Genomic DNA, 22,841 nt, shown 5'->3' on the forward strand with positions numbered 1-22,841 from the left:
GGCTTCAAAGGATGAAGGCAGAAACTTCTTGTTAAACATCTCTTGAAACTCTTTTTAAGACTCGGGTCCCTTTTCCTCTTGAACAACTTTGAGCCACCAATTCAAAGCGTCATTCTTCAAATGCATTTTGACCATCCTAATTTTTGATTTTTTGTATAATCTTCACCACGAAAAGTAGTGTCAAATTGTTTAGTAAAAGACAGAGCTTTGTGAGAATCTCTCTTATCACAGAAAATGTCAAACTTGACGCTCTTCTCTCTAGGCTTGAAGTCTCTTTTAGCATTGTTTTCCTTTGCTAAAAGCATCTTTGAAGATTCAACTACCATGGAAATAGTTGGTTCTTTGACTTTCTCTATGCCCTTATCATGGATGGATTCTTGGGACAAGAGGAGGCAGCTTGTATATGATAAAACTTTGATGTCGAGTGCAGGACGATTGAGACAATGTTGGGTTGAGATATGCACAGTGGGAGAAGAAGTGAGAGCATAGTAGAGAGTGAGTAAGAGAGTGAGAGCACAACACTCAATGTATGGGTACAATGACGTAGTGTACCACTTTAGGTTTTGATAATATATATAAAGTACATGTGTGAGGGTCCGTGCACATCCGAACACTGTAAAAGGCACGGTGACCCTTTATTTCCAATAACCTTCCACCTTAAGGCATCGATCGTGCCTGAACGTAGAGGAAAGAATCAACTAAGTCTATGCATATACAAAGCTGAGATACACATATACTATCCAATCCTCATCATTTGGCGGCAATGAGCAAACTGCGCTGCTAGAAGACCCTTCGTGAGAAGGTTTGTAGGGTTATCATCTATATGTATCTTGATAAGCTCAATGCTCTTGCTGTCAAGCATCCCTGATAAAATAATACTTTGTCTGTATGTGCTTTATCTTTGTATGAAAGACATGATTCCGTTCTAGCATAATAGCATTCTAACTATCACAATGGAGGATAGGAATCTCTATAATGCCAAGCTCTCTCACTAGATGTGAAAGCCATAAAGCCTCCTTGTATGCCTTAGTGGCAGCCACATACTCTGCCTCTGTAATAGACAATGCAATACACTTCTGCAGCTTGGATATCCAAGAGATTGCCCCCCTTGTGAATGTGAACACATCTCCTGAAGTAGACTTCCTGCTGTCAGGATGACCAGCATAGTTTGCATTGGTGAAGCCAACAACGGATGATTTTTACTTCCCAAAGTAGATGCACAAGTCCTCTATGCCCTTAAGGTATCTCATGATACCCTTTACTGCTTCCCAATCCTTTTTGCTAGGATATGCCATGTACTTGCTAACCACTCCCATTGAAACCAGCCTTTCTTTCGTGGATCGGTGGTAATTTTCTAATTACAACTTAGTTACAACAGTAATATTTATTACAAAACTGAGAAATGCAAATTAACTTACAATCTTGGACAATGGACACCCTGTTGGCTAGGAAGTCTTCAATCTAATTTGCCCCTTGATTTGGGTAGTCAGTTGGCCTTCACTTGCTTTGATGGAGATGGAAAAAGCCCCAAATTCATTGATTTGCTACTCCCTCCACTTGAATTTGACTAACAACAACTTCAGCCCTGTTGAATCCAAGTCTTGGAGCTTTCAATTTTTGGTATACTTCTCGAGGCTGCTGCTAAACCCTAATTTCTGTGTGCAGATTAGGGTTTACAATAGAGAAATTTGAAATTTCTGAGGCCTTTGATGATTTCAATGCTGTAATCTTTGAAGTAAAGCTATAGAAAGGTTGGGAGATGAGAGAGAATGCTGAGGAGAGAGAAAATTCAGACTTTCTTTGCGAAGAACTGAAGAAAATCTGTTATTTACTGCTGCTACCTTGTCTCAACAGCTTGTAGATGCAAAGAACTGAGGAAAATCAGTCATTTATTGCTGTTGCCTTGTTTCAACAGCTTGTAGATGCTGTCTCCCGCTATTGATTGGTCTTTTCCTGCCCTTGGATTCCTTAGAAGGTCCTCCAATGGTTGCAAATTAGACCAACAGTATCTCCTCCCTCTCTCTTACAGACTGAATACACTAAAAATGCCTCTCTCTAGACTCTAAAGACGTTTTTCAGTCTTGCATGGGTATTTTTGAGAAGTGGTAACCTTCCCAAATGGTTTTTCTAGCATTATCCACAGTTAAATATTAATTTTCAGTCTTTAAATACTGAAAATTAATCTAATAATTATTTCGGTGCCTTGAAAAATAATTTGACTGGCCAATAATTAAATTGGCTAGGCAACTTTCATTCCCGAGTGTCTCCGTGCCATCTTTGACCATTAGATTGGCGTTAATTACCATTAAACGCCACTTCTTTAGTGTTACCAAGTGACACTTATGGCCAAATGAATCACCTAGGTCAATAACGGACACTAGATATCACCAAGTACCTTGGCAGTCGTCCTAGCAAATTTGAAGTAGTAAACTCGCTTCCTTGGTATAGAACCATCACAACTATTCATGGGGGAGGCCTAGTGTGCTTAACTATAAGCTCAACCTGTATTTAGGTATTCTTTTTAGAAACCACAAGCTTTTCAAACATTCTTTTTGATGCAATAAGTAGTATGACAAGTGCTCTCGTGTGCAAGTGCCCAATTAGGCCTTGAGTTTACAAGCATAGTTTCGATGGGTTTAAGTCATGATTTTGGGTCTCTTGCTAGTTTAACTCGCTTTAGGTAATAGTGATATATCTATATGAGCATTGAGGTTTTATCCCTAGGAGATCAACTACATTACCCTTCCGTTTCAATATTAGCAAGGTACTTGTTGAACATCCATCCTAGTGAATTTGGGCTCATGTCTTTTTTAATTCCCTTTATGAGAGGATTCCTTTACGAGGACTAGGTACCATCATGGGATAAGTCCTATTTGAATTTTCTCCTAAGCATCTATAATTTATTGTCCTTGTACTCAGCATTTGAGGTATCCACAAGGATCTCGGACTGTCTAGTAGTCGCGATTTTAGATTATTGACATTGTTTATCTACATTTTTTAATTGTGATTTTAACAAGATCGCTTTGAAATATGAAGAAACAACCTGGACTTGGGGTTGCATGATGGGGGTGTTGCTCATGTGCGCTAACTCACATCTAGCTCCAACATTTCTCTACTTTGGAGCCATCTTGTTGGTATATTTTCGCTTTCTTTTTCTTCGACCTTGGTTAGACTTGTAGTCTTAAACTAAGGTTCGTCGAAGTATAAGAAAAAGTTCAAAGGAAGTATAGGTAGGATTCGAGTAGAGGGAAGTTAGCTTAAGAGAGTAGGGTTAGTGGCAATGCAAAAAAATATGGAGGATTTTTGATAGATTGGGTAAGCTTGAAAAAAGTATAAAATTAGGTTATTTAGGAGAGGGGGCTTTCAACTTATGAGGGAAGGTCTCGTAGCAATTGATAGAGGGTATGTGAGGTATTTATGGAAGAGATGGATATGTGGGTGGGTTTGACCTTGGAGAGGTAGAACGAGATGTGGTAGGGGAACTTGTGCAAAAAAATCTTTCATCCATGAACCAAGAGATGTGACGCTCAATCTGTTTTCTCTCTTCTCAATATTTTCTCTCTATATACCTCACACACTCTCTAGATTAGACTACCACCTCTCTCTCTCTCTCACACTATCTATCTCTATCTCCCTCTTCCCACTCTGCCACATTATCATCTCTCTCTCTCTCTCTCTCTCTCTCTCTCACACACACACACACACACACACACACACACACACACACACACACACACGAGGGTATTGCGAGTGCGGTCTTTGTGTTGGCTTCCATTGCTAAGTGGGAATAAACCTTATGTACAATGTTAGGTGCATGCGCATTGAATAAAGGTATATAGGACAAAGTATGTGCCTAAAGTACATTACAGTGCTGAGTAGCTACAGTACAAAGTATCCAGGTGGTTGATGAGGAAATTTGGACAATAAGTCTGTAAGAACATTGTCTTTTCCGCGCATGTGAAAAAGAGGGATCATCGTGGAAGCCTTTTATTGCGAATTTTTCTAGGAGCTTTCTCGGTGAGATAACCATGCACATGTTGCAAATTAGTGCATACAGTAAAAGTTTCAAATTCCACAAACAAGCGGAAAGCCTTTATTGCTTTGATGATGGCCAAGATTTCCCGCTGATAGGATGGATAATTTTTTTGAGTGGAAGAAAAAAAAGTTGATGCATATTGGCAGATTTGGAGATGTTTTGAATGGGCCAATGATGTTGTACTTGATGGAGAGGTATTTTCACAGAGAACAACACCCCAGCCATTGTCAGATGCATCAATATAGATTATAAGTGGATATCTAGTAGGTAAATATAAAGATGGAACCGTCTAAACGATGGCCTTAATTTGTTGTATAGTAGCAGTGTGAATAGCCTTTCAGTGGAAACCGTTTTTCTGCAATAGAGGGCATAGATCTTGTGTATATAAGGCCAGATTGGGTGTTTAGGAGTTGTTGTAACATTTTTACATTTGGAAGCCCATTAGTAAATTTTATATATTTTTTAATACATGTTCATGGAGTTTCACCATACCATGATGAATATTAAGACCTAGGAGATCAACTTGAGTGACAAACATTATAGATTTGGTAGGGGATAGGATCACACCAGTCGCTTCTATAGTAGGCATAAATTGTGTGAGATGATCTAAGTGTTCCTTAGTAGTTTCAGAAAAAGCTAAAATATCATTAATATATACAAGGCAAAAAGAGAATTTGAAAAAGACGAAATCAGTCCATCCATGAAACTAAGTAGAAGCGGTTTTAATCCCAAAAGGAAGAATCGTCCATTGATAGTGTCCATGAGGGATACAAAATGCTGTGATGTGTTGATCCTCGATCTTGATGAGCAGTTGCCTGAACCCTGATTTAAGATCAAACTTACTGAAAAGTTATACTTGTTTAATTCATTTAATCTAAATATCCTTGAGAGGAATGGGGTGATCATGGCCTAGCAAATATTTGTTTAGGGATTTGTAATTGATCACTAGACTCTTCTTACCCTGTTTCTGTTCAGAATGCTTATTCACACAAAATGCTTTCAGATGTAGTGGGTTCAATTTGTACTTGTGGAGTAGTTTTGCAATTTCAGCTTTACATAGTACTAAATCATCTTCCTTCATGCCTTGGTTGGGACAACATTTTCCTTAAGGGGTAATCTGATAGCAAAGCCTTGCCTTTTTTCTTTAAATATTAGACGATCCTCATGCATAAACATGTGCATTTTGCTGGTAATCTCTTGATTTCTGTTTGATATTTTTCCATTTCTTGCTGAAGCCAGTCTTCAATTTGCTAGATCTTGTGTGAAGGAGGAGGAGGAGTTATAGAGTATATACTTCTACCAAATTTTTCCAAAAGAGGTACTCGGGTCTTTTGCCCTTAATAGTTGAAAACATGGAAACAGGGAACGCTCGTTCCAGCAGAAGGTCCGAGCCCAGGAAAGGATGGCGGAACGTTCCAACCCATTCCTTGTCCCGTTTCCGCCCGTTCCGGGCAGTTCTCTATTTGGAACGGCCGTTTCAGCAGCGGGGCATTTTAAAAAAAAAAAGTTGATCCTGTCCTGTCTCGCCTTGCGCTAGCTGGCTCGACTCTAGCCTCTCGTGATTACTGTCACGGCTTGCCTGTTGTGACTCTTGCCCCACTTGGTGCAAGCTAGCTTGACTCCTGCCTCTCTCGCTTGCCTGACCTGCCTCCTGCCTCTCACACCTCTCTCGATTGCTTGGCCCGGCTGCCAGGCCCGCCTCCCGACTCCCACCTGTCTATAATTTCACGAATTGTTCTAATTTCACGAATTATGGTTGATATGATATCTCGCTCTAGATTCTAAGACTTAAGTGTTGATTCTCTGTGAGAACTTAAGCGTTGTGCCCATGTTCTCAAATATGCCCCTCTAGAATAGACTTATCATCCGTGGATCACGGTCACTGACAATAGACTGTGGCATACCATGATACTTGAAGACATTGCACATAAACAAACGTGCCATCTGATCTGGTTTTATCTTCTTCCTGACAGGAATGAAATGAGCCTGTTTGCTAAACTTGCAAATAATTGTCCATATCCCATCATTTCCTGTTTGTGTCCTTGGAAGATCAAAGATAAAGTCCATAGCTATGCTTTCCCATGGTTTATCTGGAATAGGCAATGGCTGTAAAAGCCCTGGTGCTTTTTGCCTGTCAAACTTGACCTTCTGGCAAATCAAACGCTACCGCACAAAAGCATCCACGTCTCTTCTCAAAGTAGGCCAATAAAAGAATGTCTCTACTGCTTTGACTGTTGCATCAATACCACGATGCCCTACATACGGTGGAGAGTGACTCTCTATCATAACTTTCCATCTCAATAGCATAGTCACACATAGTCTACCATGCATCAACATGAAACCATCCTTGACAAGATAATGCTCATGATGTTGTCCATTGACAAGCTGATCAAAGATCCTTGCAAAATCTTCATCATCAGCATACTGTCCCTTCATATCATCAAGCTCATGATGATAAGGAATTGACACAGCTGAAATTTGTGGCTTCCTTGACAAAGCATCAGCCACAACATTCTTTTTGCCTTCCACATGCACAATCTGAAAATGGAACATTGATAAAAAGTTTGCTCAACGCATATGCTTTTCTGACAGCTTAGTCTGAGTTAAGAAATAACGCAATGTCTGATGATCTGTCTAGACAACAAAATCTGCCCCAAGTAGGTAGTGTTTCCAACAAGAAAGCGCATGAATTATAGCCAACAATTCTTTCTCATAGACCTGCATAGTCTTCTCTGGCCCTCGCAAGATTCTGCTTTCATAAGCCACTACCCGGCCATCTTGCATTAACATTGCACCAATGCGATTGCCACAGGCATCACATTGGACAACAAATGACTTCCTAAGATCTGGCAGAATGATCACTAGACTAGAAGTCATCTTTTCTTTAAGAAGATTAAAAGCTGAAATCTCTTTTTGTGTCCACTGGAAAGAGACTCCTTTCTTCTGTAAAGCATGTAAAGGTGAAGCAATCTCTGCAAAATTGCGAATGAACCTCCTGTAGTAAGAACACAAACCCAAGAAGCTTCTAACATCATGGACAGTCTTCAAATCTGGCCATGTTCTAATTGCTTCAACCTTAGTAGGATCCATTCAGACACCATCCTTTGACACTATGTGCCCCAGAAGCTGGATTTCTTCCAAGAAGAACTCACTCTTCTTGCCATTGATAAGCAACCTATTACTGCAAAGCTCATCAAAGACTGCTTTCAAGTGTTCTCTATGCTCCTGTTCATTCTTTGAAAAGACAATCATGTCATCAAAGAATGTACCAACAAACTGCCTGTATGGACGAAAAATCCTGTTCATCATTCGATTAAACGTAGCAGGAGCATTAGTAAGTCCAAATGGCATTACCAAGAACTCATAGAGACCAAACGTGGTCCTAAATGCAGTCTTATGCACATCCTCTTGCTTAATCTTGATCTGATGGTATCCACTTTTCAAATCTATCTTGCTGAAAATTGACGCTCCTTCCAAACGGTCTAAGGATGTAGTCAATTCTTGGAATGGGGAACCTGTTCTTGATGGTACTCTTGTTCAATGCTCAATAATCTATGCACATGTGCCAAGAGCCATCCTTCTTTTGCACTAAGAGCACTGGTGAGCAAAAGGGAGATGAACTTGACTGAATCAGCCCTTTTTCTAACAGCTCATTCACCTGGCTCAATATCTCTTTCTGTTGGGCTGCACTAACCCTATTCGGAGGTCTATTCGGTGGGCTACTGCCTGGCACCAAATCTATCGCATGATCCTCAGACCTCTCTGGTGGCAACTGTGATGGTAATGAGTCAGAAAAACAATCATTGAGTTGAGACAAGAAAACAGATCTGTCTCTATCTAACATAGAGAAATTTGACTCATCATTATCCTTGACATCACGTGCAAAAATCAAGTATGCAGAAAGATGATTCTTTATTACAGATGTAATGGTAGAAGCCGATACAACAGGTACAGACTCTCCTTTAAGCTTCACATAAAGCACATGAGTCTTTCCCCTATGTTCCAAAGTCAGTGTCTTGTTAAAGGCATCCAACACACCATGCTTTTTGAACATCCATGGCATTCCCAACAAGATATCACAGCCTTCAAGTGGCATGATATAAAATTCTTCTGCATCAACATAAGACTGTACATGAAGACGCAGCTTTCCAAGAATGGGTGTCACAGACTCTGAGTGGCCAGGACATGCCAACCCTGCCTCTGCTATGTAGCCCATCTCATCTGCTCTGATGCCCAAAGTAGAAGCCAACTCTGGTGAGATAAAGTTTGCCTTAGCTCTTGGATCAAAGAAAATGAGTATATGTTGATCCCTAACTTTACCCCAAGCTCTATAAAGCTCATTAGCATCCGAGTGTGGCTTGTCTCCCAGCATATCTGGCACTAAACTTGTTGAAGGTTTGGGCTTCTTTCATTTCCTGTCCTCTTTATCATCATCAGCTGGTCTCTTATTCTTGTCCGGACAATTAGACGCAATATGACCAGTCTGCTCACAGATAAAGCACTTCCTTGTCAAGATTGTGGGAGAGAAGGAAGGAGTCTCACTTGTAGCTTTCTTGCTTGCACAATGGGGAAATACACACAAAGGTGGAGGCTGAAAACAGTTTTCCTCTTCTTAGTTGTGTAAGCCAAAAGAACTCTCTCACAAAGAAATAGAAGAACCCTATATATGGGTCTCAAACCAAACTCAACTAACTAAGGTGGTATACTAACTGAGCCACGAACTAGAGTAGATAAGGATAGCTGTCATCTAGCTATTATTCATGGGCGGTGTACCAACCGCATCTGCAACTAACACGTCGGTGACATAAATGCACAACGGTCACCCTGGCATATCACGAGTGGAGCTCGATATCTCAATACTCTCCCTCGAGCTCAATCCCAATTCCTGCACACCAAGCATGTCTCTGAACTTGCGCAGCTTCTCTGCGCCCAATGCCTTCGTAAATATGTCAGCTACCTGATCCTCTGTGCTGACATAAACTAGATCAATAAGACCTAGTACAACCCTCTCCCGCACATAGTGATAATGCACCTCAATGTGCTTTGTTGTAGCATGATAGACTGGGTTATTTGCCAAGTGTATACTACTCATGTTGTCATAATAAATGACAACTGGCCCATCTGTAGGCTGATGCATACCATAAAGTAGCTTATGCAACCAAGCTACCTCACATGCAGCCATTGCTGCACCCCTATACTCAGCCTCTGTGCTGGATAAGGCAACTGTAGGCTGTTTCTTGCTGCTCCAAGTGATTACAACACTCCCAAAAGAGAACACATATCCACTGGTAGATCGTCTATCAGAAATGCTACTAGCCCAATCAGTATCAGTGTATCCATGTAACTGTATCTGAACCCCAGTCTCATAAAATAGTCCATACTGCAATGTGGACTTCACATACCTGAGTATGCGTCTAGCCGCATCCAAATGCGATTTCCTTGGAGCCTGCATAAACTGACTTACCAATCCAACAGCATAGCTCAAATCTGGTCTGGTAATAGTCATATAAATCAAACTTCCTACTATGCGTCTGTACATAGTAGGGTCTTCCAGAAGCTCACCTGCATCTGCGCTCAGTTTCACATTCTGCTCCAAAGGAACTGAAATAGGCTTACAGCCTGTCATCCCATATTTGGACAGCATGTCCAATCCATACTGCCTCTGCAAGAGCTATATCCCACTTGGTGATCTAATCACCTCAATGCCCAAGAAATAACGCAGCTCTCCCAAATTCTTCATCTCAAACTTCTGCTTCAATAGCATTTTCACATGAAGGATATCTTCATCACTGTCACCTGTCATAATCAAATCATCAACATAAATGACAAGTAGCATAATACCTTTCTCTGTTTTTCTCACATAAAGTGAGAAATTTGCCTTGGAAATCTGAAAGCCAATAGTGACAAGATACTGTCCTATCTTGTCAGACCATGCTCTAGGTGCTTGCTTCAAGCCATACAAGGCTTTCTTTAACCTGCAAACAAACTCAGGATGAACAGCATGCACATAACCTGGTGGTTGCTCCATATAGACCTCTTCTTGCAAATCACCATGCAAGAAGGCATTCTTTACATCCATATGATGTAAAGACCATCCCTTTGATGCAGCCATAGCAATGACTGCTCTTACGGTTGCCATCCTTGCAACCAGACTGAATGTTTCTTCATAGTCAATGCCATATGATTGTGCATACCCCTTGACTACTAATCTTGCCTTGTATCTGTTTACAGAACCATCTGCATTGTGCTTCACCTTATAAACACACTTACAGCCAATTGCATTCTTACCTTTAGGCAAAGGTACCAATTCCCATGTAGCATTTGCTTCCAAGGCATCCATTTCTTCATCCATGGCTTTCTCCCATTTTTCTTTTTCCATGGCTTGCTCAAAAGAAGTGGGTTCTGGTTTTTGTATCACTTTGACCATATACGCATAGTGAATGGCTGTAAATCCATCATATTTTAGCCTATCCACAGGATACCTAGCTCTCGTAGACCTGCGCAAAGTAGGTTCACTCCCAGGTGCTCTCAAAACATCCCTGGTCTTCCTTACTCCAGGTGTAACAATAGAAGGAATACCTAACTCATCATCAATGCTCTGTTCTGAGCCACTGGATTCACCATCCACATAAGAGTGACCTGCATTCACATCAAACATGGGCTGATCTACCTTCTCTTTTCCTTTTCGTGACACCTGCATACCACTATTTGCACTGCCTTGAGAAGATTCTCCTGATCTCAATCTGCCTGTCCATGGCGAAGAATGTGAACCACTGCTAGAGGACGCTCCAGGTCCACTAATATCTTGTGACTGCTGTTGAGAATTCTGTGCAACATTACCATTTTGTGCATCTACATCATCAATCACATTTACTGGTTTATACCAGCTATTCATCTCATCAAAAACATCTCTGTTCACTGTAAACTTATGAGTAGAAGGGTTATAGCATCTATACCCTTTTTGCTGTAGAGAGTAACCAATAAAGATGCACTTCTCAGCTTTTGGATCCAACTTGGATCTCAACTCATCTGGCACATGTACATAGGCAATGCAACAAAAAATTTTCAAATGAGAAATATCTGGTTTCCTACCAGTATACCTCTCCTCTGGAGTCATCCCATGTATTGCTGCAGTGGGAGTCCTGTTCATTATGTAGACTGCTGTAACAACTGCTTCAGCCCAATAAAAATCTGGCAGGTTTTTTTCATTGAGCATGGTACGAGATACCTCTCCAATATGCTTGTTTTTCCTTTCTGCAATTCCATTTTGTTGTGGGGTATGACTGCATGAATATTGCTGCTTTATGCCATGCTCCTGCAGGAACCTTGCAAACTCATTTGAGAGGTACTCTCCCCCTCCATCTGACCTTAGGCATTTTATTTGCAGGCCTGTTTCTTTTTCAACCATAGCTTTAAGAGTTTTGAAATGCCCAAAAACTTCACTTTTCTTTTTCATAAGATACACCCAAACTTTTCTGCTGTAGTCATAAATAAAAGTGACAAAATAATGACAGCCTCCAAGAGATGTAGCTTTAGTCGTCCACACATCAGAGTGAATTAATTCCAATGGCTTCTTACTCTCTTGAACATGTCTAGGAAATGGTTTCCTTGCCTGTTTTCCAAACTGACAGGCTTCATATACCTTATGCATTTCTGCAACCTTGAATTTAGGCAATCCTGCAACAATGTTTTGGGCCTGCATTGATTTCAGTCGCTATACATTAACATGATTAATGGGTTTATACCAAATATCAATATCTGCAACTACACCGGTCCCATGTGCAAACATTGCTGCACTCAATTCAGACATGTCTGCATCCAACGTAAACATTCTGCCCTTCTTCTTTCCTTTTGCTATCAAGCGAGCTTTATTTTTCATATTCTCAACAAAGCATCCATGAGGATTAAATCTGACCTGCAAGCCCTGCTCAACCATTTGACCAACAAAAACCAGATTCTTGGTGATATTTGGGACATGAAATACATCGGACAGGTATTTCTTTTTTCCATCCTGCATAGACAAAGGAATTTTTCCAATCTGCACAATAGGATGTGCAGTATCATCACCAGTCTCCACAAATCCTGGTTTTTCAAATTTCCTTGCATTCTCCATCCATTCTGCATGACCTGTCATGTGGTTTGATGCACCTGAGTCAACATACCACACATCATTGCTTTCTTCTGCACTTGTCACATAATTGTTCAAGTGCTGCACCATAAGCAAATGCTCATTTCTGTCATCACCCTGTCTACTAGAAGATGCATAATTCCCTTGTTGCAATTTCCCATTCATGATGTCATTCTGCTTTTTATAGCAGTCTTTAGCCATATGACCCATTTTACCACAGTAGTAGCATTCAACATTGCTGTTTGCATTTTGGCCTCTTTGCCATCCACCACGACCTCTTTGGCTCCCCCTGCCTCTAGAGTTACCACGTCCTCCTCCATAGGACTGGTTTTCTTGAGTTTGCTACATATTCTGATTTCTACCACGACCTCCAAATCGGCCTCCTCTGCCTCTGCCTCTACCTTTTCCAACATTTGAGTAGAAGACAGCTTCTTTTGAAGTTCCTCCTGAAGAAGATGCACCACCATTTCTCTGCTCCTTAAAAATTAGAAGAGCAATCAACTCCTCAAAATCAGAAAATCTTTCACGAACTGAAATGGATGTCCGAAACTGTGCATAATCCTTTCCTAGACCATTCAAGGTCACAGAAACTAAATCATCATCTTCCACTGGCGACCCAATGGAAGCAAGTGCATCTGCAATCTTCTTCACCTTCATGTGGTAGTCATTGATGCTCATACTTTCTCTTTGCACATTGTGCAACTCTTGCTTGAGCTGCATTTTCCTGGCTTGTGTATTTGTGCTATACATTTTTGACAAAGTATCCCATGCCTCCTTTGGCGTACTTGCATCCTGAATATGCACAATCATAGAGTCTGAAATACTGATAGACAGCCAGTACATAACTTTCCTGGCTCTCTCATGCCATGCGTTAAATGCCTGCATTTGCTGTTGATTGGGAACATCAGGAAGAACTGGTTCTTCTTCATTTCCGGCAACAAATTCCCAATATCCTTTTCCCATAAGGAAATTCGTCATTCTAAACTTCCATGCTTGGAAGTTGTTCTTGTCAAGCTTTTCAGTGACAATCTGTGAGAGAGAATCAGATGCCATTACAGAATACTGCAAGAAATTCTGTCACTGCAAAAAACACAGCTTCACCCTCAGAAGGGCAAATCTGCAAAACTGACGAAAGTGGTATTTGACCACACAGTCACTTCCTAGTGACGATTTTGCATCAACAGGCAACAGGGATGATTCTGTAACTCCCAATGTCTCTGCACACAAGCATACGATGCAATCTCTGTGGTAACTTTTCACCGACTTGTAGAACAGTGGTCGCACAGCATAAAACATGGCCTTTTCCTGAGTGCGTGCAGAAAACTTCTGCCTTCAAAACAGGCCCCGAAATGGCCTCAAATAAAAAAAACAGGGTCACCGAGGGCTAAAGCCCTCGCCCGCAGCATATACTGCCCTCTTGCTTCACCGCGAAGGGGGTCTCAACCTGAGACAATGCACTCTTGCAATTTCCGGCTGTGCTACCTGCAGAGATCTGCTCCCAAAACAGAAAATGAAAGCAACACTGCTCCTCTTACCAGAACACCGCGAGCTTGGCTTGCTTTCTTGAGCTCCTTACCACGAACAAGGCTCTGATACCATGTCAAGATTGTGGGAGAGAAGGAAGGAGTCTCACTTGTAGCTTTCTTACTTGCACAATGGGGGAATACACACAAAGGTGGAGGCTGAAAATAGTTTTCCTCTTCTTAGTTGTGTAAGCCAAAAAAACTCTCTCACAAAGAAATAGAAGAACCCTATATATGGGTCTCAAACCAAACTCAACTAACTAAGGTGGCATACTAACTGAGCCACGAACTAGAGTAGATAAGGATAGCTGTCATCTAGCTATTATTCATGGGCGGTGTACCAACCGCATCTGCAACTAACACGTCGGTGACATAAATGCACAACGGTCACCCTGGCATATCACGAGTGGAGCTCGATATCTCAACATTCCTCTCAGCCATTAAAGCCTTTCTCTCTTCAAGAGACTTGCGCACAAAAGGTTTCTTCTGGTCCTTTGGCTGCTATCCAAAGAACTTGGCTGGCTTCTTCTTGAATTGCCAAGATTTACCTGTGCTTTGAGAAATCTGAGAAACCTGTTTACCAAATGGCTTCTTTACTGAAAATTTTTCAGATTTGTCTTGTTTAATGCCCCCAAAACCACTTGACTGTCCCAATAATAATGCATTTCCTGTGGTAGCATTCTTAATTAACTGAGTAAAGTGGTGACCTTTGTCTTTGTACAATAATTCCGAAGTTCCTTGGGCAGCCCATAGCAATATTTCTCTATCTGCTCAGTCAACGGCACAACCCTGTAAGAAGTGACTGGAAGCAAAGCCTCCCAAAACTTCTTGTTATAGTCTTCCAGATCCTTGCATTTAGATGCATTCAAATTGTGCCAAGCTGACATAACATCAATCTCAAATTCATTGGTCAACCAGGCAGAAGCAAATACTTGCTTAAAGTAAGTCCAAGTGGCAGGAGCCTGTCCTTGCATCAACAGTGTACTCCACCACTGACTAGCATTGTCCTTAAGAAAAGTGGCAGCTTTCCGGACCTTAGAAGGCTCTGTAAAGTTCCCTCCTGCAATTGCGGCATCAAACTGCTGTAAGAAAGAAAGAGCCTTAGTTCTATCTTCAAATCCTCGAAAGATGTCAAACTGTACGTACGGCTGCACCACCTTCCTTGTATGGCTTTGGCTTCTCATGAGCCATCAACGGGTCCGTAGGATATGCCTGTAATATAGGAACACTTACAGGTGGCATAGGAGTTGCCTGACCACTGACTACAGGGCTTGTAGACACAATACTTGCTTGCTGGTTTTGATAACCAGCCATACCAAAAGTGCCCTGTGGCATGCCAAAACTGCCCTGAACTCCCTGAAATCCAGGCTGCATGCCTATATTACCATACATGGGGTTTGGCATAAAACCCTGTGTACCCCCAAACACTGTTCTTGGTATATAAATTTGGTTTCCAGGCGCATAACCAGCCATACTCTGAAATACAGATCCACCTCCAAAGTACCCAGGATGTACAGAGGCCGGTGGGAAAACCTGTGGTAAAGCCTAAAAACTGTTTCCCTGTCCATTTAAACCAACATTTGGCTGCTGTAAAGTGGCGAGCTGAACTGGCAATGCCTGTGTAACTAGCGTTTCCGCCACCTGTTCTTGGACAGTCGGAACCAATCTTGGAGTCTCCATTGACTCTGCAAGCTGTCTTGGTGTTTCCACTGAATCTGCAGCATGCTTACCCTTATCCTGGACCTCTACTAGATCCGAAATCTTTGCAGATTGCCCAACTTGCTGTAAAGGAAGGGAAGGCTGCAAAAATGCCAAAAACCTTGGATTCTGTATCACTTGAGTAAACATACTCACAGCAGCAACTAATTGAGTCTTGAAAATGTCTTCATCCATAGAAGAAGCCATAAGAACTTGTGGCTCAACCATAACAGGAGGAGTAACAAACTATGGAGGTCTAGAAGACTCTCCCACCTCATGAACAACAAGGATCTCCTGTGATGAAGACGCTTCCTCTCTGGTGTCTTCCTTTCTATCAGCCATAATGCACAATTCTATGTCTTACACCCAAACAAACCCTGGCTCACTCTTTAGGGAAAAAGTGATTCGATCCCGGCAATGGAACCATGTAACCGGCCTATTCACTGGGAAGGGCGGTAGTGTACAACCAAAATATCTAAATGCTTTCACCCAATTAACAGTCGTCCACTTTACGTGAACTTAAAGACATAGAATCAAGAAGAAAAACAGGAAGCTAGAATGCTCTTGTTGCCACACAGACACCCTGTTGGCCCCTAAGTTAGGCGCCCCTTGCGGTATTTCTTTATTTTTAAAAAGAGAGAAAATACAATGGGCTGTCTTTCACCTATTCTGGGTGAAATTTGGCAGCATAACAGTACAATTACTGATCCAAAACAAGTTGGTCAAGAGGGGAAACTCTGCCCAAGTCTATATCTTCTGATTGGAGTGCAGAATTGACCATTTCAGCCTGCTGTAATTACTGGTTCAGACTTGTTCTGAAACCTGTTTTCAGCTCATATTGTTCCATGTATTGTTCAACATCATCAGTGCCAAGTGCCCCTTGATTCTGACATCAATTGTGCCCTGAAATAACCTTTGAACAGTCCAGAATCAGTACTGGTTTAGTGCTGTTTCAGGCACTTGCTTGGTGAGGTTACCACCCTCACCTGTCCCTGCTGGGACAGCAAACAATTGCTCTTGTTCCTGGAAAAAGGAGGCTCTTGCTCATGCAAAAACAACATATTCCACATAGCTGTACCTGGATTAGAAGAAAAGCCCTTGATTCCGCAGCATAACCATACTGTCAGGGAGAGAAAGAGAAAGAGTAGGAAGCAAGCTCAGCCCTCTGTGCATCATAGACAAGGTAGACCAGCTCTCAAGAGCTCTCCATCTGCAGCTGTTCATCACAAATGAGCCCCTTTCTGCCCAAAAACTGCACGCCAGCCCTCTTTAAAAGAGGTAAGTGCACACATTTGTGCCAAGTGGCAGCACTAGAAGATATTTCCCGTTCCAGCCTTCCGGTCTAAGATTCTCCATGCCCGGTATAGAATTTGACCTCGGCACAGACCAGAGGATTAATCCTCGAGCAAAAACGAAGATAATGACGCGAACAGATTCTGGGGTCCCAAAATAGTAACTCCCTAAATTTTAGGAGTTGCTTCCATTGCATCCCACTAGTCTTCTGACCATCTTTGCAGACTATAGCTACATCCAAATTTGTAATGTAGCTCAACTGAAAGTGAATTTCCACTGATGACCCCACATGGACTAATCTCTTAAAGATTTGTCCATCTTCACTTTGAACTAGTCTCTTCCAGGCTAGTTCTTCAACACACTTGTCCATATACACTTTCACAAGTCTTTTCTAGGCTTGTCAATCTACAGTGCCATCAGTCTCTTCCAGACTTGTACTGGACCTTAACTGTCCAGTCTTGACTCACTGGACATTCCTGTCCGTTTCACATACTGGCCATGCAACTCAGGCGTTTAGATTTCAAGAGGGATCCTTCCAAAAAGAAAAACCAAATAAAATATGTAATAAAGAAATCAACAAAAAGGTAATAGTTGTCACAGTCTTGTGACAATATCTATATAGATAAGGCTGATTTACCCCACCTCACTACCCTTCCAGAGTCTTTTTTTGGCACTAGAGAGTTGTGACGGATGACCGCAACATGCGTACTAGAAAGCAGGAGGAGGGGTTGCCAGGCCCTTCTCGCGGTCTGAAGAAGATGACTTGGTCCGTGCCTTGGCATTGGCCTTGGCAAGAGGATCCGAGTTGAAGTCGGAGGAGGCAAATGATTCTATGAAGGAGTTCATATCTTGCTATTGTTGCTTCTCCTTCTTTGTTGAAGCGGATAATTGTTTGCAATCCTTGTGTAATTGTTTCTTTTTACCATAGTGATAGTACCGGGCCTTTGACTTCTTCTTCCTGTCACCCCTCTCTAAAGCGGAAAAGGTCTCATTGGAGCCACCATATTGGGATGGAAGCCACCCTTGTACCCCAAAGATGCCTTGTGCTCAAGTAGCATTGAGGACATATGGGTAAAGCTCAATTGGTGTCGAGGATGTCTAGGCCCACAAAGCATTGGCTACTCCATCAAACTCCAGAGGGGGACTTGTAGAGCATAGTCCCCACAAGATGATTGTTTGGAAGGGTGAATTGCATGTGTCAAAGCTGATCTTGTATCTGTAATATGAAGCAAAAGTGATTGAATAGTATCCTTTGGCTCACACTTCATCTGCTGGAGCTGACCACCATAAAGGGTAATGGCACATATAGTTGAGGGAGCCTTGTACAACTTTTGGAGCTTTGCCCATATCGATGAAGCTGTCCTGTAGGAGGTGATTGCCAAAAGAATTGCTTTAGAGATATAGTGAAGAAGAGTAGACTATGCATGGGCATCATCGGTATCCTATGTGAGCATAGTTCTTCATAGTTGTCTTTGTTGAAATTGGCTGGAAGAGGAGTGGGGCATTCATGATGCTCAAAACCTCTAGAAACAATGTACCATAACCGCTTTTGGACAAAGCATGCTTTCATAACAGCAATATATGTTAGGTAATTAGGGCCGTGTAATTTGTCATTAGAGGAACAATAGGGGGGAGCCATTTGGAGAGGATAGGAAGAGAAAATAAAGGAAAGAAGAGGAGGAGAGAGGGAGAGCACAGCCAAAGCATAGCACAGATTGCATTGATTGGAGTTCATATGCAGTGTAAGACAAGCTGATCACAAAAATGACTCTGCAAAAGCATTAAATGCAGCAGCTGCACAGCAAAACACAGACTTGTCGAGCATTAAATGCAGATAAATAGCAATTAACTAAAGCAGGAAATGTAAATGCAGAGAGCTGAACCAAAAATGCAGCCTGCAGAGTGTAGGCAGCCAGGCATTTTTCAGCAGACAGGTATTGCTAGGCTTTAATGTTGGTTGGCCAGCATAAAATGTAAAAAAAATCACCTCAATGACCACTAAAAAATACCTAAATAATTTAGTAGTGCTTGGCACATCCCAAACTCACACATGAGCTAACTAGACTGCTAACATCTCTCTGTCTCTCTATCTCCCCCCCTGACACACACCTCCATTGACTTCCATCTGCCATAGTCTACTGGTCACACATGAGCTCCATACCCAACACTACAATTGTGATGATGGTGATGACATCCGCAATTATGATGATGTGGCTTGTGTGCATGCTAACGAGCATGATGATGAGACGACTATTGTTCGAGATGATGACGTTGAGGATTTTGACGATGGTGATGACATAGGTGTAGCTGACGAGGATGATAGGCTGATGGCCATTTTCAAAAACATATTAATTTTTTTTTCATTAAGGCTCATTTCGGAATTGAGATTGAGGTAGGCATATGTATAGACAGAAAACGACCCCGAAACCGCAGGAATTCGGGTGGGGCCAAAACCACTTGTTCTTGTTCTTCTAATGGGAATAAATCCATGAATATTTTACCATCATTACACTACTTCACTCTCTTCTCCACTTCGTGTCTATTGAGCTGCACATTTGATCCAACAATCTCATCTATGTAGTAGGGTTTATGGGGGTTTGAAACATCAAGTATTCAATTACTCTTCATTTAATTCCACAAGGTTCTACTTATTGCATAATTAGGGAACTTGAGCTTTGTGTCTGTATAGCCCATATCTTAATTTTAGTACGGAAGACATGGATTATCATTTTTTGTAATCTGCAGTTTAATCGGGAGTCGGATGGTTCACTGAAGCCTTTGCCTGCCAAACACGTTGATACTGGAATGGGTTTTGAACGCTTGACCTCTGTACTTCAGCAGAAAATGAGCAATTATGACACTGACATCTTCTCGCCCATATTTGATGCTATTCAAAAGGTTAGTATAGCTATGTTGGGTCAGGATACATGGTCCTGATAGTAAAAGTGTCACTTGTGTTTGATCCGTGTTATGTCTCTTGCCCTCAATGCATTAAATTTTCAAATATATAAGCGTGGTCTGTTGCAGTCAACTGGTGCACGAACATATTCAGGGAGAGTTGGCTTAGAAGATGAAGATAAGGTAGACATGGCCTATAGAGTTGTGGCAGACCACATTCGAACACTGAGTTTTGCTATTGCAGATGGTTCACGGCCAGGTTTGTTATCATGCCTGACGAACTTCCGGTTACCCTTTATTTGCAAAAGGCAACTATTCATGCTATGAAACATTTTCAGGTAATGAGGGCCGTGAATATGTCTTGCGGCGCATTTTGCGGCGTGCTGTGCGGTATGGTAGGGAGGTGTTGAAAGCACAAGAAGGTTTCTTTAGTGGGTATGCATATGTCACTAGTTCTTAGGAAGCTACCTGGCTGACAGTTTTGGTTCTGTTAATTTTGTAAGTATGCCGCGTTAAAAGGTTACTTCCTGATTATTAGGCTTGTGCACGTTGTGGTGGAAATGATGGGAGATACTTTCCCAGAGTTGAAGAAGAATGAGCAAAAAATAAAGGAGATAATTGCTGAGGAGGAAACCAGCTTTGGGCGAACATTACTGAAGGTCTTTGCAAAGCCAAAATTATTACTGCTATTTTCTCCTAGGTTTGAGGTCTTGGTTTAACGCAGGCAACATTTACAGGGTATAGAGAAGTTCAAGAAGGCTGCTTCAGAGGTTACTGGTGGCCTATTAAGTGGGCAGGTATTGCCATCCAAATGTTTAGGCTTTTTGGGCTAGGGCTTATTTACTTGTCTCTGAAATTTTTGTCCCTATTATAAATGCTTATTTTCCAGTGCCATTAACTGCACCTGTCATGCGATGCAGGATGCTTTCATATTGTGGGATACATATGGTTTTCCTATGGATCTAACTCAGGTTTGCTCTCTTTGTGGGCTTGCTGTGTACTGCTTATCTTTAACACAGTAACATTTGCTGACTTGTCTTGGCATTGACACAGCTAATGGCAGAGGAAAGAGGGTTGACTGTTGATGTCGAGGGATTTAATAAGGCTATGGATGAGGCTAGAGAGCGTGCTCGGACTGCACGAGGCAAGGTTGGTTCTTGCAGGCTGTGTCTGAATTTTGTCTGTCAATAAGGTTTTGTGAGAAAAACATTTATTCTGTGAATTTGACATTGAAGAGAGTGGTAAAAGGTATGAGAAGGCTCTAAGATCTGTCTGCATTAGCACTTCTGGAGTTCATTGGCATACAGATATTCAGCTAAGTAAAATATTTGGCGTCCTGCAAAAGAAACCAATTCTGTTACGTTGCTGTTTTTGGATTTGATAGACTGGAGACCGATCGTTGGTCCTGGAAGCTGAAGCAACTGCTGAGCTTCAAAAATTGCATGTCCTGCCTACAGAAGACAAGTTCAAATACATTTGGGGAAAGGTATCTATGAGCTTTTTGTTCCATGAGCTTTAAGAATGAAATTTGAATAAAGTTGTCTAAAACAAATGTGTATCTACAGGATCAAACAAGTTCTGTGAAGGCTATTTACACAGCCTCAGGTTTTGTTGAGAGCATCGCATCGATGGAGGATGTTGGGATTGTGCTTGAGAGCACAAGTTTTTATGCTGAGCAAGGAGGCCAGGTATTTCCTGGTTCAGAATACCTCTATATGAGATTGTAGATTATATGAACGCCTTCCTTTATCTTGTTGGCAACACAAATAGCTGAATAGGATATTACAGGCTATTTCTAATTTGTAGTTTAAGTTGTTTTTTTTTTGGTGCTTGATTTTGCACTAATTTGTAGTGATGTCAGTGTAATTTTCAACTTCTGTCCTGAAATATCTGATACTACACTTGCTACTAATGCTAGGATACCAAACATCAGTTCCTTTTTCTAGAACCTTGTGTTTAGCTCTGGGAGCAAACTGTATGCACTCTGTTTTAACTATTTCCCAACAGTCAACCTGCTCTCCTTTCTTTGCTTTACTTTCCTGTCTAGGCTTGCATACTTGTAAGCATCTTGTTTTCTTTTGCTGGTTGAACCCCATCCTTATTCTGTATTGCCTTGTCAAGTGAGCATGATGCTTTAGATGGATACGATTTGTTTACATGTAGCAAGTCAAGCAGGAAGTCCCCATGTCAGCATTCTGAACTTGCATTTTGTTTTTTGAATAAAATTGTAGTCATTTAAGTTGGATAAGCCTAATGTATTTTCCTTCAGATATTTGACACAGGACTTCTAGATGGTAAAGGTGGGATTTTTGAGGTTAGAAATGTTCAGGTGTATGGTGGCTATGTCCTTCATACTGGATCTCTCCAGAGCAGTGGGTGCAAGATTTCTGTTGGGGACCAAGTTCTTGCAAAGGTTGACTATGAGCGTCGTGCTTGTGTTGCTCCGAATCACACTTGTACCCATATACTGAATTACGCTCTGAAGGTTTATCCTGCATTCTATTATTTGGCCTGTTTTAAGTCGATACTTTTATCTGCCATATGTGTGCTGAAACTTCTATTCAATAGGCCGTGCTGGGTGATCATATAGATCAAAAGGGCTCATTGGTGGCAGATGACAAACTGCGTTTTGACTTTTCACATGGTAAAAGTGAATTTGGCCTTTTGTCAATATAACATTGAAACAAGATTTTTGCAATATTTGTGGAGATTCTTCATCTTCTTGAAAGTTTATGTTTGAGGGTGCATTTATCTGCAGGAAAACCAGTTGATTCAAAAGACCTTGCAAAAATTGAATCCATAGTGATTCAGCAAATCAGAGATGAGCTACCTGTTTATGCTAAGGAGGCAAGTTTGGCTGAGGCTAAACGCATCATGGGACTTCGTGCTGTTTTTGGTGAGGCAAGTATCTGGAAGGGCTTGACAATAAATGGTCTTTGAACCATACTGACCACAACTCATACCTGCTGTTTTTGTATTTTTGTTTCCATTTTTCTGTTTCATTGTTTGCCATTACTGGAGAACTTGCTAAAACTTGTCTGTGCTTCCCATTCTTGTCACCAATTCTGTCTATTTTGTTGTTTCCCATAATTGGAAACTTTCTAAACACCTCGTCTCTTCTTCCATAAATTGGCTTCCCAGAACTGTGCTTTGAACAAGTTGTAACTTTTGTACTGGGTTGAGTTTGTAGATTTCAATTCCTAAGTTTGACTCATAGTCTATGCTTTTTGAGTGCTGACTAACCTGTTTGAACTAGGAACTTGTC

At 41.5% G+C, this 22,841-nt stretch overlaps 1 protein-coding gene and 1 pseudogene across 1 annotated transcript in view; one reads left to right on the plus strand and one right to left on the minus strand.

The window, feature by feature from the left end:
- Positions 1–22,841, plus strand: part of ALATS (Alanyl-tRNA synthetase) — a 34,153-nt gene that overhangs the window by 8,691 nt on the left and 2,621 nt on the right. Inside the window, exons 5-16 of the mRNA XM_087689508.1 lie at positions 19,424–19,576; positions 19,706–19,835; positions 19,915–20,011; positions 20,115–20,235; positions 20,314–20,373; positions 20,497–20,547; positions 20,630–20,725; positions 20,961–21,062; positions 21,142–21,264; positions 21,846–22,061; positions 22,145–22,220; positions 22,335–22,477. Of these exons, the coding sequence (XP_087545634.1) occupies positions 19,424–19,576; positions 19,706–19,835; positions 19,915–20,011; positions 20,115–20,235; positions 20,314–20,373; positions 20,497–20,547; positions 20,630–20,725; positions 20,961–21,062; positions 21,142–21,264; positions 21,846–22,061; positions 22,145–22,220; positions 22,335–22,477 (1,368 nt within the window). The remainder of the gene's footprint in view (positions 1–19,423; positions 19,577–19,705; positions 19,836–19,914; positions 20,012–20,114; positions 20,236–20,313; positions 20,374–20,496; positions 20,548–20,629; positions 20,726–20,960; positions 21,063–21,141; positions 21,265–21,845; positions 22,062–22,144; positions 22,221–22,334; positions 22,478–22,841) is intronic.
- Positions 14,189–15,727, minus strand: LOC148027810 (uncharacterized; annotated as a pseudogene).

The sequence above is a fragment of the Lygodium microphyllum genome, chromosome 12 (assembly GCF_053477565.2).
Source record: "Lygodium microphyllum isolate KBCC chromosome 12, Lygodium_microphyllum_v1.1.10, whole genome shotgun sequence".
In the NCBI taxonomy this organism is placed as follows: Eukaryota; Viridiplantae; Streptophyta; class Polypodiopsida; order Schizaeales; family Lygodiaceae; genus Lygodium; species Lygodium microphyllum.